Below are 17,708 nucleotides of genomic sequence, written 5' to 3' on the forward strand. Positions count from 1 at the left end.
ATTGGATGATGTCACTACAGAAACGAAATACAGTCCACATGGTTTTTACTGCCCTATGCATAGCCAAGAAAACGGTCCTTATGACCTGGAAAAATAAAAATAATCTTAATTTTAGCCAATATAGAAACCATCTAATAGATCACATTAGTCTTGAGACAACCTCTGCCACCACATTAGATCAATCCCTCTGGGCTCCTTTGATTGGCTCCATCACCTAGCAGGGGTGGGGGGTCGTGGTTTGATCCCGCCTTCGCCATTGTGGATGATGTGGAGGTAGGGACAGGCTTAGGGCGTCTGGAGAATCCCTAGGGACGTTATCCCTGGAGGGCTTAACCCAGGGGTTGTGGTCATAACCTGGTTAGTTGCTCTTAGAGGGTGTTCTCCTTGTGGCTGCGTGCAGCAGGGCTGGGGGAGGGTCTGTGCTGGCGGACGTAGGTTACTGGCCTGGTAGCCTGGCTGCCCCTGAGTGGATGCCCATGCGTGGGGGCTTGGGGTTCGGGGGTGCTTTGCCTCTGTGCTAGGGCTCTGGCTGGGCCTTGGGGGCTTAGGTCCTTGTTGGTGTGTCGCCGAGGTTGTGGCGGGTGGGTGCACGGAGGCTCAGCCCTGGTGCAGGGGGCCTCTGGCGCATCGGCCCAACTAGGGGGCTCTTCAACTGACAGGGAGTTTGTTCCATCCTTGCAGGAGTCCACTCTGCAGGTGGGGGAGAGTCATAGGAGAGGTGGAGAATAAACTTAACCTGGGTGTCTACTGTCTTGTGCAGTCTGGGAGATGATTGAATGTTAGGGTGGGTACAGTTTCCTCTGCGGTGGGGTCGGGTGGGCTGCCCCGGGTCCTGTGGGGCTGGGGGGTCCTGCTGCCGTAGGCCCCCGATCTGGATGGGCCTGGGCTCCCTTGCCTTGGTGGGTGCCGAAGGATGGGGGTTCCTACTGGGGTCAGCGGGGGAGCTGGCCCCAGGGAGGGTCATCTTGCTCATCCCTTCTTTTCCTCCCCATCCCCGGCTGCCTCCCACTTCCCGCTCCAACACACCCACACAAGTAGGGCCTTGGGGTGCGGGTGTGTCACCAGGGAACAGGGGAGGCATCCCTCCCTCTGTCCCCTTCTGGCCACCTGTGCCTCAATTTTATTCCACAACTTAGACATCCACATTACTCACACTCTCATAACACATACATATAGGGCCTTGAGGGTGGGCACATTAACGGCGTCCAGTGGACGGTCTGTGTATTCAACCCCACCTCGGGCACTGGTGCCCACCTCTCAATTTTAAATTCATCTAGACATTGAGGGTTCTCGGGAGGGGCCGTGCTAACACCTGCTGCTCTCTGGCAGCAACACCATGCTCTCCCACGTTTTAAATGCACCTTAGAACAGCACGCAGCAACACTACACATGAGCGAGAGGAGGGAGGTTTGGGGTCTTCACACACCCCTGTTCTCTGGTGGCCATCGGGGCGGGGGGGCAGGGAGGAGGTGTTGGTCGTCCGATTGGGATCTGCTGCTGCGGAGCCTGGGGCCATCTGCTTGCCTCCACCCCGGGGAAAAGGGTAACATCTCCTGGGTCTAGGTGCCGTTTCCCCCTCCAGGGGCGAGGGTACCTGGACCTGGGGTATAGAGTTTGTTTGAGGAGTGTGATTGTGTGTACAGTGTCCATGTATGTGTATCACTACGTTGGGTGAGTGCTGAGTATTTGTATATGTGTGCATGAGGGTGGTAATGCATGTTTGTGTCTGTGTGTGCCTGTTTGTCTGTGTTTATATGTCAGGTCGGGTCTTACACTCCACCTCTCTGGGAACTCCCAGGCCCTCCAAAGGCCTATCTCCCCTCACCACACTCCCTGCCGGTAACTGATGCCCTCGGGGTCGGTGCGTTGGTGGTTCTTGGTGTCCGGGGCTGGGCGCTCAGCTATGTACCAGCTCACTCCCGGTGACTACTTGGCGGGGCCTGGTGCCTGTTGCCCGGTCAGGCCTCCTCCAGGGCAAAGGGGGCCCTCGGGCCTCCGGCCTCTAAGCCTGCGGCTCGGTTCACTCTGGCACAGTTGGCTGCCGGCAGAGCCGGCGGGCACGCCACTGCAGCCCCCTCTGGCTTCTGCTCCGTGGCTACTGGGTGACCCCTCATCTGGGGCTCTACTCAGCTCTTCCCAGGAGGGTGGCACTGATGCCCCTCCGGTGGTCCTCCTTGGGTTCTCGCACTATGGGGCCTCTAGATGTCTGCAGCCTGGATCTCCTCCATGCCTGCTTCATGCCCTGGGAGACAGGGCTATGGCTCTCTACATCCTCTAGCAGACCATTATATGGGGAAACCTTTTGAATACAAGCGCAGTGATCCACACAGGTGTGCACACGGGTGTTCACTGTTCATAGACATAAACTACACCTTTAGTGGCTGCTATTTCCAAGCACATTGTGCGCTGTCGGTCCTGCTTGCTACACAACAACATTCAATATTTAGTATTTACTGCTGTTTACACTTAGTCAAGTCAAGTCAAGTCAAGTTGGCTTTATTGTCACTTCAACCATATACAGTTTAACAGTACACAGTGAGGCGAAACAACGTTCCTCCAGGAACCAAGGTGGTACATGCAACATAAATTTACAACATAAATTAACAGAAAACACTAAACTAGCTAACTAAGAGGCCTAGTTAGCTGGCTAGCAGAGACAAGACAGACTGACCTAACATAAATTACAACATAAATTAACAAAGAAAAAACTATCTAACTATCTAAGGAAGACTTTTTTTTTGTTATCAGACAGCAGACAACAAAGTGCACGTGCAAATGTGCAAACAAAGAAGAGAAAACAAGCACACAAAAAAAGAGAGCAACATACTAAACACAACACCATCACGTTAATCTAGCTAAGTTTTTCTCTCAACAGGTGATCCAGGAGATTTTTTTTCTCTTCTTTCTCTTTTTAAGTGCCCTTTCTCACTGTCCCTCTTCCCTTCTGTTTTTCTTTTCTTTCATCTTTTTTTCTCCCTTCCCTATCCCTCTGTCACGACCTGCGGGATCGGCAAGGCGCTGATCAGCATCTCTCCACTCCTAGCCCCCCTTCTCTTCTCTTTTTCCTCTCTCTCTCCCTCTCCCCTGTTTTGCCGGGGCGGAACTCATGGCGGGTTCACGCCCTCAGTCCACGCCTTCCCGGATCGTGCACACCTGGGCCTCATCAGACCAGCTGGTATATTAGAAGGAGGAGATCAGCTGTTCAACGCTGGATTGTTGTGAAGGCTCTTGTCAGTCTTGTTCCTAGATTCCCCGGACCCGTCCCCGTGTTTCCCCGTGTGGAGTGTGGAAGGAGTGACAGGTCGCTAGCGGAGTAGAGAGAGGCTGTTCTGAGCGCGTGTGTGATTTCCCCGTTTTCTCTGGAGCCCTGGACCCCTGCCCCTCACATCTTGTAAATAGCACTAACCTCGCACTGTCTGTACATACACTTGGTGAAAATCTGTAATAAACAATCTCTGTTTGAACGCTACCCAGGAGTCCTGCGAGTGGATCCTCTAAGTAACCCGTGACACCCTCAGTCATGTCGGTCCCGTCTGTAACAACTGAAAATAAAATAAAATAAATAATAACAACAAAGGTTGATCAAATGGACAAATACGGCAAGGCCGTGATGATCCATTTGGCAAAGTAAATCCATTGGGTATCCTTGTTGGTCTTCAGACAACCATTCTGACGACTGAAGAACCCAAAAAAAAAAGAGAAAGGGGATGTCTACAACACATGGACCCTTACCGCAGACAACTCCCAAAAGCTTCAAACGTACTACGATAAGTACACTGATTAATAATAATAATAATAATATATCACGCCATCGGCCCCTCTGGCCAACACCAGTTGGTGGTAGGGTAAAGTGTCTTGCCCAAGGACACAACGACCAGGACAGAGAGCCCGGGGATCAAACTGGCGACCTTCTGGTTACAGATATGCTTCCCAACCCCCCTGAGCCACGGTCGCCCGTGATTACATCACACCGAAAGCTAACCTAATCTACACCAGATATAAGTTCCATGAAAAGATGCAGGGTGAAAATGAGGCATTTGAATAGTTTATTACAGAACTGAAACTGCTTGCTAAAGACTGTGGGTACCCAAATACAGATGAAATGGTCAGGGATTGCATCGTATTTGCCACTAACTCGCCACACGTCTGAGAAAAGCTACTCAGCCAAGGCGCAGAGCTCACGCTAGAGAAAGCTATAGATATAGCATTATCACACAAGCTAGCAAAGCAACAGCTAAAATCTATGGGCCACTCCAGGGGCCAGGAAACTGTGCACGCCATTGGCAGGAAACCGCACAGACAAGAAAATCAAAAGAACACGCTAATGACACACTAAAAACGTGCAGTTATTGTGCCGGACAACACAGTAATAAAGACATCTTCCCAGCAAAAGGAAAACAATGTGCAAAATGCAAGAAAATGAACCATTTCGCAAGAACATGCAGGTCAAAACTCCCTTTGCAGACAAATACCCACCCCAAATCAGTACACACTGTGAGAGCGAACATATAAGTGACAAATGAGGACACAGATGAGGAGCAAGACTGTTTCTACATTGATAGCATCACCATAGAAAATGAAGGAAGAAATGATGAGCAAGCATATGCAGACATGCAACTTGGTTTCCCCCCACAGGCAGTGAGGTTTAAAGTTGACACTGGGGCACAAGCGAACACAATTCCAGCCAACATGTTCCAGACACTCTTCCCACATGTGACACTGAAGCCTGTCTCACACAAGCTCACAGATTACGGGGGACACTCAGCGTGGTAGGGAAATGTCAGCTAAAATGCAAAGACAAAACCCGCACGTTCGAATTCCATGTTGTTAACACAAGCGCCCCACCTGTATTAGCAATGAAAGCTTGCCGTGACCTAAACCTGGTCAGGATCGTGATGGCAGTGACGGAGGAAAGAGACAAGACAGCTAACAGTTCGCAGGCAATACTAGACAAGTATGCTGACATATTTAAAGGGATAGGAGAATTTCCTGGTGAATGCAGTTTCCATGTAAACCCAGACGTCGCACCCACAGTCAACTCACCTCGTTGGATTCCCATCGCTCTGCGAGCCCGACTCAAAGACAAGCTCGACAGCATGGAAATGAATCAAATAATATGCAAGGTCACAGGTCCTACGGACTGGGTGAATGCACTTGTTGTCGTGGAAAAACCCAAGACAGGCAGACTCAGAGTATGTCTGGACCCCAGACCCCTCAACAAGGCTATACAAAGACCCCATTACCCTCTACCCACCTTGGAGTATGTCACCACAAAACTTGCTGGGGCCAAGTATTTTAGTGTTTTGGACGCCAGATCAGGCTACTGGGCCATTAAGCTAAGCCACAAATCATCTCAGTTAACCACATTTAATACTGTGTTTGGCAGGTACCGCTTCCTCAGGCTGCCATTCGGCATAATCTCAGCCCAGGATGAGTTCCAGCAATGCGTGGATGAGACCTACCAGGGCCTGAGGGGCGTGGCAGCCATAGTGGACAACGTGTTGGTCTTTGGAGGAACCAAACAGGAGCATGACGACAACCTGAGGGCCATGCTGCAGCGCGTGAGAGAGAGTGGTGTAAAACTGAAACACGGACAAGTGCATCATCTGCGTCAAAGAGGTCAGTTATTTCGGTCACCCATTGCCACATGAAGGACTATAACCAGATCTAAAAAAAGTAAAAGCAGACCAAGACATGGCGCCCCCACAGAACAGGGCATAACTGGAAACAGTGCTGGAGATGGTTAATTATTTAGCAAGATTTGCCCCACACCTGTCAGAGTTAAACGCACCGCTCCGCCAGCTGTTAAAGCAGGACAGTGAGTTTGTATGGGACAAGAACCATGACAGATCCTTTCAACAAATGAAGGAGCTGATCACTAGAGAGTTCTCTCCTTCTTCAACCCCAAGAAAGCGCTATGACTCCAGGTCGACGCATCCTCGGTGCTGTGATGCTTGTAGGACGGCAAGCCAGTCGCCTACGCATCCAAGTCTCTTAACAGCACCGAGCAGAACTATGCCTGTGGCGGAGGTGTGGTCCCGGGTGCGGCTGCAGGGGAGGAGTGGTGCAGTGGGCTCAACGGGGTGGTGCTGGAGATGCCGGTGAGAACAGCTGATGGCGATTTGGACTGATAATGGTTTCCTTCCCTTTTTATAGTGAGACGGAGAGGAGCGGAGACAGAGGGAACTCAGCTGGGACCGACAGCTGTCAGACTGTGTTCAGTCATAACCTGGGAAAATTGTAAATAAATGTGGAACCTGGTGATAAAGACCTGTGTGTGTGTGTACCTGTGTATAGTGTATTTCACAATGCCCAAATAGAAAAGGAGCTGTATGCTGTTCTCTTTGGCCGCAAGCGGTTCCACGAGTACATGTACGGTCGACATGTGTCCATTGAATCGGACCACAAGCCACTAGAGTCCATACTCAAAAAAAACACTAGCATCAACACCACCATGGCTACAGAGGATGATACTACAGCTGCAAAAGTACAACATCAGCATCATCCACAAGCCAGGGAAAGATCCCGGTAGCCGACACGCTCTCCCGGAAATCCATAGTTCCACGATAAATCACTATGTGACGGAATGGATGAGCAGAGCTACACAGTCCACAGCAACATGCCTGTCAGTGATCAGAGACTCTCAGAGATAAGAAACGAAACAGGCCAGGACCCTCAGCTCAACACTCTGAGAAGGACCACATTGAGTGGATGGCCGGATAAAAGGTCTCAATGTCCGCCTGACATCCAGGAGTTTTGGAACCACAGGGATGAGATCTCACTGATAGATGGGATCATGTTTAAAGGAGAGAAAATGATCATCCCAAAAAGGCTCAGAAAGGACATGATAGATCGGATTCATCCAGCCATATGGGCATAGAAAAGAGTAAAAACAGAGCTAGAGACCTTCTGTTTTGGCCAGGCATGGGAAAGCAGAGAGACAAACTGCTAACCCCAAGGAACCCCTGCTGTCACATGCAATACCAGAAAGACCGTGGCAGGTTATAGCAACCGATCTGTTTACTTGGAACTCGGAAGACTACATCATCATTGTAGATTACTATAGTAGATTCTTCGAGTTGGAAAGACTGCACAGCTGCACTGCAGAAGCAGTGATCCACAAACTAAAGTCAGCCATGGCCAGGGTATGGTATTCCAAAGTCAGTGATTAGTGACAACAGCCCGTGCTATGCTTCAAGTAAGTTCCAACAGTTCGCAAAGTCATGGAGTTTCACCCACACCACTACTAGCCCCCATTACCCACAGAGCAACGGCCTAGCCGAAAAGACTGTCCAGACAGCAAAAAAACTACTGGACAAGGCCAAAGCTGAACATAAGGATCCCTACTTGAGCCTATTAGAATACCAGAACACCCCCGTGGACAACTTAAAGTCGCCTGCACGGCTACTCATGAGCCAGAGACTCCGCTCCATCCTCCCTGCAACACCAAAACAGTTGGAACTACAAGTAGTTTGCCAGCAAACCGTGCGTGAGAGGAGAGAAGTCTGCCAACAGCGCCAGCAGACTTATTTCAACAGAGCAGCCCAACCTCTGCCTCAACTATATCCTGGCACACCGGTCCGGTTCCATCAACAAGATGGTTCCTGGAACCAGCTGTGGTCACGAGTTGTGCAGACACGTCCAGAAGCTACAACATAACCACAGATACAGGACAAGTTTATCACCTCCTCGAAGGCAGAAACAGCGTAGGAGGTGAGGAGTTCATTCAATCGACAGTCAACAGCAATGACAGCGCTGTGGTTTCTCAGCCCCCGCCTGTGGAGCCCCCTGATAAAGACATTACAACACCCGGATACATGACTCAATATGGGCGTGTTACTAAACCAAGACAGGTCTTGGACCTGTAATATTGTAAAGGGTGCAGGCAGATTGCTGCCCTAAAAAAAAACAAAAAAACAGCTGTTCACATGTTTGTTGTTCCAATGATGTCACTAAATGCATCTGTTTATTATGGTAATGATGTAGCCAGTATTGAGCCGAATGCTATGTTATTAATGGATGTTGCTCAGGATGTTTATTCCCGTAATTTCAGTTGCCTGACAAATTTTAAAAGCCTGAGTTGCTTTATTGTTTTGTTCTTCTTCTTTTTTTTAAAGAAGGGAGATGTAACATGTGACCTATGTTTGCATCAGCCACTAGATGGCACTGTGTTGCTGCAGAGTATGTATTTTACCAGTGAGCAAGAAGCACTGGGAAAAATGGAAAAAGAAAATAAAGTGGAATCGGTGTGTGCGTGCATTTAATAAGAAGCTTGGTATAAAGACAAAGATAATACACATACAAATTCTGGCACGTCGACTAAAATTCCTGAGTTTTGTGATCATTTTATTCCATCAAATGACTGTACAAGGCCTACACCACCCTTGAAATCTCCAAAATTGGTGTTATTCCTTAAGAGCTAAATGTAACAGATTGTGTTGTATCTCCCTGGAGCAAATGCTGTTTGTAAATAAATGGTACCGGGTCCATAGCCCAGGTGTTGGGGACCGCTGCTCTAATGTATATATAAATGTTATGTCAGTTGTTCTTTGGGGTGTCCCTGAGGAGTATAAAAGGTAAATTCCAACAGGACTTAACACAGGACATATCATTACTTCAATTCATAGGACCCACTCTAGAAAACCAACACAAATAATAAGTGGATCAGTTGCATCTATTACAGCCATTAATGATTTACAAAATTTTCTACAGTTTTCACTGAAAACTCTCTCTAGGGACAACAAATACATGCACCTAGGCCTATGTCATGACAAAATAGAATGGAACTTCTTATGTGTTCTTATGTGTTCCATATTTATTCCTAACAAGTTAGGGGTTACTGCAGCTGATGGGTTATTTACAGAAGAACTCTCTAATTTGAAACATTGGCTAATGAACCTGAAGAGAACGTTGGCACAGAGACTTCTGTCTGAGTGGCTGACTAACAAAATTTTTCAAATGAAAACAAAACACTTTGTTGGTCCCTCTGATCACAAGAGTCATTCTAGCTTTGGCTCTCCTAACGTAGAGTGGATGCTGTGTAATCCCCTGTATTAGAGGCCTGTTTGTTAGAACAACTGATAAATTCGTCTTTCATCAAGTGGCTTCTTTACCTGAAAAACAGCCTGCCTCTGAATTAACAATCCTGATATAAATCGTATACCTAACTGGTTACCTCCCTATCATGATTTTATAAATACACATTCCTTAAACAGTGAATAAAGTGAAGATATATATAATTTTAAATGTTTTTAGTTTTTAACTTGTAGAATGCCTACAAAACAGCTAAGGCTGTTTCATTTTCAAATTCATGATGTGTTTGCTTAAAATCCAGATCTGTAAGCACCGATGTTTTAGAAAGTTTTTATTATTATTATAGATATCTGTTATTGAGTTTTATTGATACCCATTAAAAATACTTGGTATGTGACAGGAACTTTCTTGAACAAAGGAAGCATGTGTGAAAATTAGAAAGAATGGGTCTAAAAAGTGCCAGCAAGCTGTATTCCGGCATCATTAATATCGGCAGGTACCTATATGACTGAGAAAATTACTCAGTAATAAGTAAGCTTTTATCAACACAAGTATAAAGGAGCTGCTTATTATTTTCTGCATTAATGCTGTTATGACAACTTTTCCATGCATACTGATCCCTTTGTAAAGGTTTTGTTCAGTGAATGTCAGAATGAATTAGTTTATTAAATGTTTGCTCAAAAGTTATTTTGTTTTTCCATGGCATACAGTGGCAGTGAAGGACAACTAGTAATTGTAGTTTGCCAGCATAATTTGTGAAAATAGGACCACTAAGCTCAAAGGGAAAAGCATAAGGAACTCTACCCAGGAAAAGTATTTAAAAGTTATTCTTGTTAGTTAATCTGAAGTAGTAGGACTCACTCTGGCCGTACTGACTGTACTGATAGCCGGCAGCAGCCACAGATGGGTCCATGCTGTAGCTGGTGGTGCTGTATGTGGGGGGACAGTAAGACTGGGAAGAGGGAAGGCTGTCCACCGTCTTAATGGAGGCCTCAGCTGAACGCTGGCTGCAGCTGGCTGAAATACTGTTGGATGAAGTAGAGTCCAGAGTGCTGTGGAGAGGTGAGATTGGGAAATCGTGCTGTGTTTGTGAGGACACACCACTGGAGTTACTCAGGATGCTCATAACCTGCAAATAAAGAGAAGATGCATCAGAATTTACCACAGGCAACAGAGCAAAATATCTTGAGGACCACTAGCTTATGCATAAGAATAATTCTCAATCATCCTGATGAATACCTAAGCTTTAATTTGTTACCACCAAAAGGTTATTGGTTCTCACAAGATATGCTGTCACATGATTTGTCAAAGTTCTTTCTCTCTGCAGGTCACAGAAAAAGGCACAAAATACAGTTTATAAAGTTGCATGTTCAGTGTGGTTTTATTATTAGCTTATGCAGCCAAAGGACCTGTAAGCTCACACCATGGCGAGGCCTCTTTCATCTCATCCATCCACAGTTCACAAGAACAGCTATTCCTCTTAGACCATTTGTCAGAATTTAATTAAACTTATAATCAATGATCACATAATAGATCTACATCCAAAATATCCTCAAGGTCAAGGGCATTTTTCCATTTTCATAGCATGATGTCCATCCACAATAAAAGCAAATTCTTGTCCCTGATGTAGTGAACAATATTAAAAAGCATCACATCTTTGCTTTTTGCAAATGATCATAGTTTCTCTCAATATCTGCACAGGGAGGAAGACCCTGGAGCACTCATATCCAGTTTGACCTTCCCATATTTCTCATAAGTTGCAGACATGTTTCAGAGCATAGATAGAAAGTATCTGAATAGGATTACACAGATATACAGTGGTTAGCACTGTCACCTCACCACAAGAAGGCCCTGAGTTAATACATAGTAAATACATTTAGACATTGTTCTCTGGAGGGGCTGTGCTGATACCAGCTGCTTTCTGGCAGAGATTATCATGCCCCTTCCATGTTTTAAATGCACTTTAGAACAGAAAGCTGCAACACCACATACGAGCGGCCGGAGTGAGATATGGGGTTTTCACACTCCTGGGGCCTGTTCTTCGTACCTCGCTAAGTAAGTTAGCTGGATTAGATTGTTGACGATTTCGCGTGATCTTTGATCGTTCGGTTCCCCGAAGCTCATCCGGGACTTGCTGTCATAGCAACAGAGCCGTAAGCGTAAACCTGCTCGGGAGCAGGTTTACTTTATGTAAACAGGATTAGATCGCGGCCACGCAGGTATGTCCGCTTCATTTATACGAAAGCAACAGCGATATTTTTCCACTGTTTCACCATAAATAAATATTATCAATGTAACTAAAGATAATGCAGCACTTGATCCTTTTATTGATGTCACACAGATACATACAGGTCATTTCCTAAAAAAGGGAAATGAACTATTAACATTCTATTACATGTATGTGATTATTACAGATGTAATTCATATTTCAGAGTAGTAATTGTAAATTACTTCGTGTAATCAAGATGAGAGACCACGGCTATAAAAGCGAAGGTGGATTTGGGAAGCCTGTCGCAGCCATGTCCTGTCCGTATACGCGACCAACCCATTGCGGAAGGTGCAAGATTGATAAGGAGAGTCCTCAGAATTCAGCGTATATTGCGGGATAGACAGGATCCTTTAGCTCAGCGCGACAGTGTGCTCATAGAGAGATATCGATATTCCCGTGAGGGTATTATTTACTTAACCAACTTGTTGACGAGGGGGTGCAGGACCACCACCTGTCTTTTTTTCCTCTGCCCTTTTCTTGGTTGCTGTTATGAACAAACTAACAGAGTATTACAGGCCAGTATTACCTTGCCAAGAGACGCAAAGCAATCCAAGAGATAAATATTACCATTCTGTAGAATACTCCTGTATTCCACTTTTACTTGTTCCCATGTTCTTGTGGGTCCTGTTGTGGCTCTAATGTGAAAGGGGATATAATATAACATATTATAATATAATATAATGCCATATGATATTGGACAATATAGTGTCATATGATAGATCTACCCTACCGCCTACTGGTGTTGGCCAGAGGGGCCGATGGCGCGATATGGCAGCCTGGCTACAACCGTAGCTGCCTCCACCAGTGTGTGAATGTGGGAGTGAATGAATAGTGGTATCGTAAAGCGCTTTGGGTGCCTTGGAAAGCGCTATATAAATCCAATCCATTATTATTATTATTATTAAATTACCTACGAGTTTGGTTTGTCAGCAACTTTCTGCCAGCCCTCTCTCCTTGCTTTTGCAGCCTTTGCAGTGTTCTCTTGCGTTTTAATTAAACTCTGAAACTCCTGAAATCCCTCACTCATGAGTTCTTGCTCTGCTGCCGGAAAATACCGAGCACGCCCCTTCGACATTTTCGCCGACCAATCAGCGGGTTGCCGATCAATGTTTCTACTATCGATGCGTAGCCCCTTTTACGACACCCAGTGATGTCACATTCCTGCGTCCAGCTGTACTAATCGTCAACAGCAGGTGTGTTCGGGGAACCGGATTAGCGAGCTCACGGTTAGCGCGATGGTTTGGTCTTGGATGTGTCATTTGATTTTGGATGTAGTAAGCGACGTACGAAGAACAGGCCCCTGTTCTCTGTTCGCCATCTGGGGTGGGGGGCCAGGAGGAGGAGTTGGCAGTCTGATCGGGGTCTGGAATGCTGGGCTTCCCTGCTGCTGCCCGACCGGGGGCAGTCTGCTTTAGGGCTGGGTATCATCACTGATTTCTAGAGTTGATTCGATTCAATTTGATCCACGATTCGATTCAATCCACGATTCGATTCGATACAATTTGAATTGGGGAAATTTTGCCCCAGACAGTCATAAATATTATAATCCTGATCATTTTTCAGTACATATCCATATTTTTATATCAATAAAAACAAAGCTGACACTTGTGAGACTTTATCAAAGGTGTAAGCATCACAGCAGATGCCTTTGTGTCAAAGTAACTGAGCATAAAACACAGAAAAACATGAGGGAGATTTTCCTGGCCTAGCTTTTTATGGCAGATAACCACCTTAAAAATATTGCAGTAGAACAAAAACGTTCTGCAGTAGAACAAAAACTGAAGAAAACCGTGAATCATCATATAAACATTACCTGATGCTGCTGAAGTGAAGCAGACCCAAGTTACAGTGGTTTAATTAGAGACACAGCTAAGTGTTTTGCAATTTTGCATAATTATAAAAAGTTTAAATTTCTTCAGTATTGAACAGTAGAAAAGAGAGTTTCTTGTCGGAAGTCAGTGGCTGACAGCACTGTACATAACAGTAGACTGGTGGGTAATAAGCAAGGAATAATGCAGAAAACAGAGATTTTTAGATGGGAAACTGTTCTTGAAGTACACTGAGAGAGAGCAAGAGAGAGAGAGCTGTGCATGAAGTGTCATTTTATCGTGGTGGAAGCAAAACAGCAAAAGTAAGAGGGAATTCATGACGAGGTTTATGTGAAGCGAAATGTGAAGCGAAGTGTGAAGAGTAGTTTGGACTTCTTTGGTGCTGGTCAAATTTGACTGGAGAGTGATGAAACCTGCAGCATCAGAATCTAAACAGTTGAAACAGTAAATGAGAGCAGGTAAACAGATTCCAAAAAAAGATGTAAACACAAATTACGGACCCGACACATCAGAATCTGCAAGCTGTCTGCTTTCAGCCCCGATGTCCATGTACGTGCCATCAGGTGAGAAAGCCAACATCTCACTGATTCTGATGCGTCTGGTCTGTGCTTTGTGTTTACATATTTTTGTGGAATCTGTTTACCTGCTCTCATTTACTGTTTCAACTGTTTGGTGGTTGTCGAAATTTTGTGAAGTTTTAACCTGAGATTCTGGCGTTTCGGGCAAAATAAATTTATATTTGAAAATTGATTCAGGATTTTAATGAATCAATATTACGCTATTCAAGCTAGAATTGATTTTTAATAAGAAAATCGATAATCAAAACCCACCCCTAGTCTGCTTGTCTCCACCTGGACCTGGGGGGTATAAAATATGTTTGGGGAGTGTGAGTGCGTATACAGTGTTCATTTCTGTTTTTCTCCATATTGGACGACTATTGACTGTTGACTATTTGTATATGTATGTATGAGGGTGGGAAGGCATGTTTGTGTCTGTGTTTGCCTGTTTATGTCTTTGTGTCAGGTCGGGTCTTAAACTCCACTTCTCTGGGAACATCTCAGGCCCCCTCAGGTGTGTCACCCCCCACCTGGCTGATGTCCCCACTTGTCGGGTGCGTTAGTGGTTCTCGGTGTCCAGGTCTGGGTGGTGGAGTGTGTACTGGCTCACTCCCGGCGGCTTCTTGGCGGTGCCTGGTGCCCGTGGCTCAGTCGGGCCCCTTCTGGGGGTGGGGGACCCTCGGATCTTGGGTCTCTGGCCCCGGGGGCTCTGCAGGCTCCACCATGTTTCAGGCTCCACTGAAACACGGTGGAGTCTGTCACCGCAGCCCCCTGTGGCTTCTGCACCGTACCTGCTGGGTGACCCACCTCAGCTCTTCTCTAGGGTGGTGGTGCGGCTGCCCCTCCAGTTTTCATCCTTGGGCTCTCGTGCCTCCAGATGTCTGGTTTCTGGATCTCCTCCATGTGTGCTTCACCCGTGTGCACGGATGTTCACAGACACACACTATTTTCCTTGGCTGCTGCCTCTAAGCATATCGAGCATTGTTCGTCTTGTGTGCCTCTCAGCATTCAATATTTATTATTCACTGTTATTTATAGGTTGTTGCTGTGGTTTCCCTACTGTGTTTTCTTATTTTTCTTGTTTTCTTTTTTCCAGCAGATTATGATTTTTAGTGTCTTTTCTCTCTGTCTCTCTTCCCCTCTGTTTTTCTTTCTCTCTCCTTTTCTTGAACTTCCATCTACGTCTTTTTCTTGCCTACCCCCTGGTCCTGTCTGTTCCAATTGTAATAACTTAAAAGTTTGAAAAAAATATGTTTTTAAATAAATCAATAAATCAGTCAATTAATGATAAAGATCAATTAAGTGGACCAGTATGGCAAAGCCTTAATGATCTACTTGGGAAAATCAAATCTGTTGGGGATTTTTATTGGGCTTTAGACAATAATTCTGATTGCTACTGCCAGACGGGACAGGCAAAAAAGAAGAAAAGAAAAGAAATGTCGGTACAGATACTATATTGGAATAAGATTATTCATTATATTGTTTCTCCACTGAAGAACACTGAGAAATTTGACTTTGTGAACATCACACCAGTTTTATGTCATGGTAATTGTTCTAGCCAAAGAACAACTATTTTATGCTACATGTACACTCATTCATGCTTTACTATAACGCACCACTTACTGTCAGGTTGAATGTTTGTTGTGAGCAGATATAGCAATTGCGATTAAGGCTAGTGTTGCTTGTGTTGATAATATCTAACACAGTCTTCCTTTGAATCTTAGTCAGGAAGTATTTGCAAAGCATTTCAAGAGTATCAGTATGCATTCAAATATCTGATGCAATCAGAGGTAATTATGCCATTTTACTAATCAATATTTTTTGTTAGGCCAAGCATCTTCAAAATCCCAACTCCCCCATCAGTTAAAAAACAAATCAAATTAAATTTCACACTGTTAGCCTTTGCAGTAATTTCCATAGCTTAGTACTGCAAAATCAACAGTAAAAAACTCTAAAGGATGTTAGCAGTTTAGTACTGTAATTTGCATGTAATTGTGGGAAAATTCCATGAGATTACATTATTTTTATGGTAACTCACCGTACTCATGGAAACAGCTGTAAAATACAGCAAATGTAACAATTGGTGATGTTACTGAGATTATACTATTACACCATCCGGATTTCTGTTGTTTTCTACTGTAGATCTAAGAGTAATTACTTAAATCCTCATTCAGAGTGTATTACTATAAAATGTGATTCACTGTGAAAGTAGTATATCATATAAACTACAATATACAGCATAATTTTTTAACTTAAGGAGTAAGTTGCAGCCACACTAAAATTAAATTCCTTGAGCTGAATGGAACCTCATATATTAATAAATGTATTTGTTTATTCAAACAATGTGAAACATTATTAATACTGTAAGGTTAGTATTGTGATAGAGTCGAGTATATTTTAATTATACTTTTGTAGACATTATGACATTATGCTAGTACAATTATGGTGAACAGAAAGTACATCTAAAAGTTAATTTCAAGAATACTGTTATGTACTAAAACGGGGGCCAATATAGTGCCAAGAAGCATTATTAGTATACGTACTAGTTAAGGTATACTTGGGAAATATAATTGAAGTATACTTATTTTTTGTATGGCCAGCAACAAAAACTAATGGCTACATTTAGAGTAATGTTTAAAAATGACTTCATTTAGCAGGGTGTTCCTTTTTTTCTCTTCTTATTCTTTCTTATACTGGACCTTCATTTGTTTTGTATAAGGTGGTACTTTTTAAGACACCTCTGCCTAACTACAGTGAACTAACCTAATAATATGCTCTGGTCGTCATTTTACACAAGTTAAGGTGTCACATCCATGAAACCTACACCACTAACCAGCATCAGTCCTACAACTTCACTCTCAAAATTAATAAATCCTGGGACAAGCAGAAACTGTATTTTTAGCAGTGCATTTTGTTGCAGGCCAGACTGCTATTAAATGCACTCTCCTAAAGAAATAATTCCTTTGTAGCACCACTTCGTCTTGGTTCAGAAGAGATGTCCTGGATATACGTGATAATGTAACACATTATCACAGTTTAGCGCGTTGGGTTGTGTTTTTAAAGCGATTGTTACGTTTTTAAAGCTTTTTAATGCGACAGGTGCGATAGCCGACACCACACCTTCACCTGACGTACAACGTGACGTATGACGCACACGTCAGGTATTCACTTTCTAAACAACAATGGGGATAGAAAATATTGCTCGAGGTGGTTAATGCGCCTTTCGCTGGTTGCCAACCACCATTAAATAACAACAAGAAGAAAATATTGATCTGCTTCTCTTAGTTTTGCACGTTTAAGCCGCAATTCAGACTCAAACAAAGCTGCAAGGCAGGAGAACAACATGACCATCAACTATTCTGTGCCACAGATCCAGTTCGCTGCAGCACAGAGTGATGATGAGACCGTTAACATGTGCAACTTAGAAGTAGTCAGAGGCATAGCTGGACTGGCCATCGGGCATACCGGGCATCTGCCCGGTGGGCCACTGGCGATTTTTTGTTTTTATGGGCCGATGGATTTTCTTTTTTTTTAGGAAGGGTATATATAATGAAAGGTGTCGGATTGGCCAATTGGTCATGATCGACTCTGGGCTGGACCAATTACAGCCGAAGAGGCCGGATGCACCCTCCCCCTTGTTTATCAATCACGTGATTTTCGTGCATTGCATGCCGGGAACTCGCGGCAAAACAATCCAAGTACCGCATCAAATGCAAGCATTTGCAGCACCGCAAAACGTTCTTTCCTCGGTTCCAATACCTTCTTGTTTTTTCTTTGCCGCACAAAAAAGGAATGTACAAAACAAAAGTAGAACAATGCCGGTCCGTACAGACTTGACGAAAAGACAAAGAAAAGATACGAGGAAAAAATCAAAGGAGTGAAAGGGTCAGACCCTTACGAGCACACAGAGTGGACAAAAGACGTTAGCGTGCTGCCCAACTTTCACCATGCTCAGATTTATAATTATACGGTTCTTGGAGTGAGTGCATACACTCATGAAGTTTTTAGTAACTTCAGGTC

At 44.6% G+C, this 17,708-nt stretch overlaps 1 protein-coding gene across 3 annotated transcripts in view; it reads right to left on the minus strand.

Annotated features, from left to right (window-relative positions):
* LOC146645201 (paired box protein Pax-7-like) overlaps positions 1–17,708 on the minus strand; it is a 145,066-nt gene that overhangs the window by 53,646 nt on the left and 73,712 nt on the right. For all 3 annotated transcript variants that reach the window (XM_085394520.1, XM_085394519.1, XM_085394522.1), the window contains exon 8: positions 9,895–10,162. In XM_085394520.1, the coding sequence (XP_085250646.1) occupies positions 9,895–10,162 (268 nt within the window). The remainder of the gene's footprint in view (positions 1–9,894; positions 10,163–17,708) is intronic.

Source organism: Rhamphochromis longiceps, linkage group LG20 (assembly GCF_057381845.1).
Source record: "Rhamphochromis longiceps isolate RC_006_pf linkage group LG20, R_longiceps_female_GT1.1, whole genome shotgun sequence".
In the NCBI taxonomy this organism is placed as follows: domain Eukaryota; kingdom Metazoa; phylum Chordata; class Actinopteri; order Cichliformes; family Cichlidae; genus Rhamphochromis; species Rhamphochromis longiceps.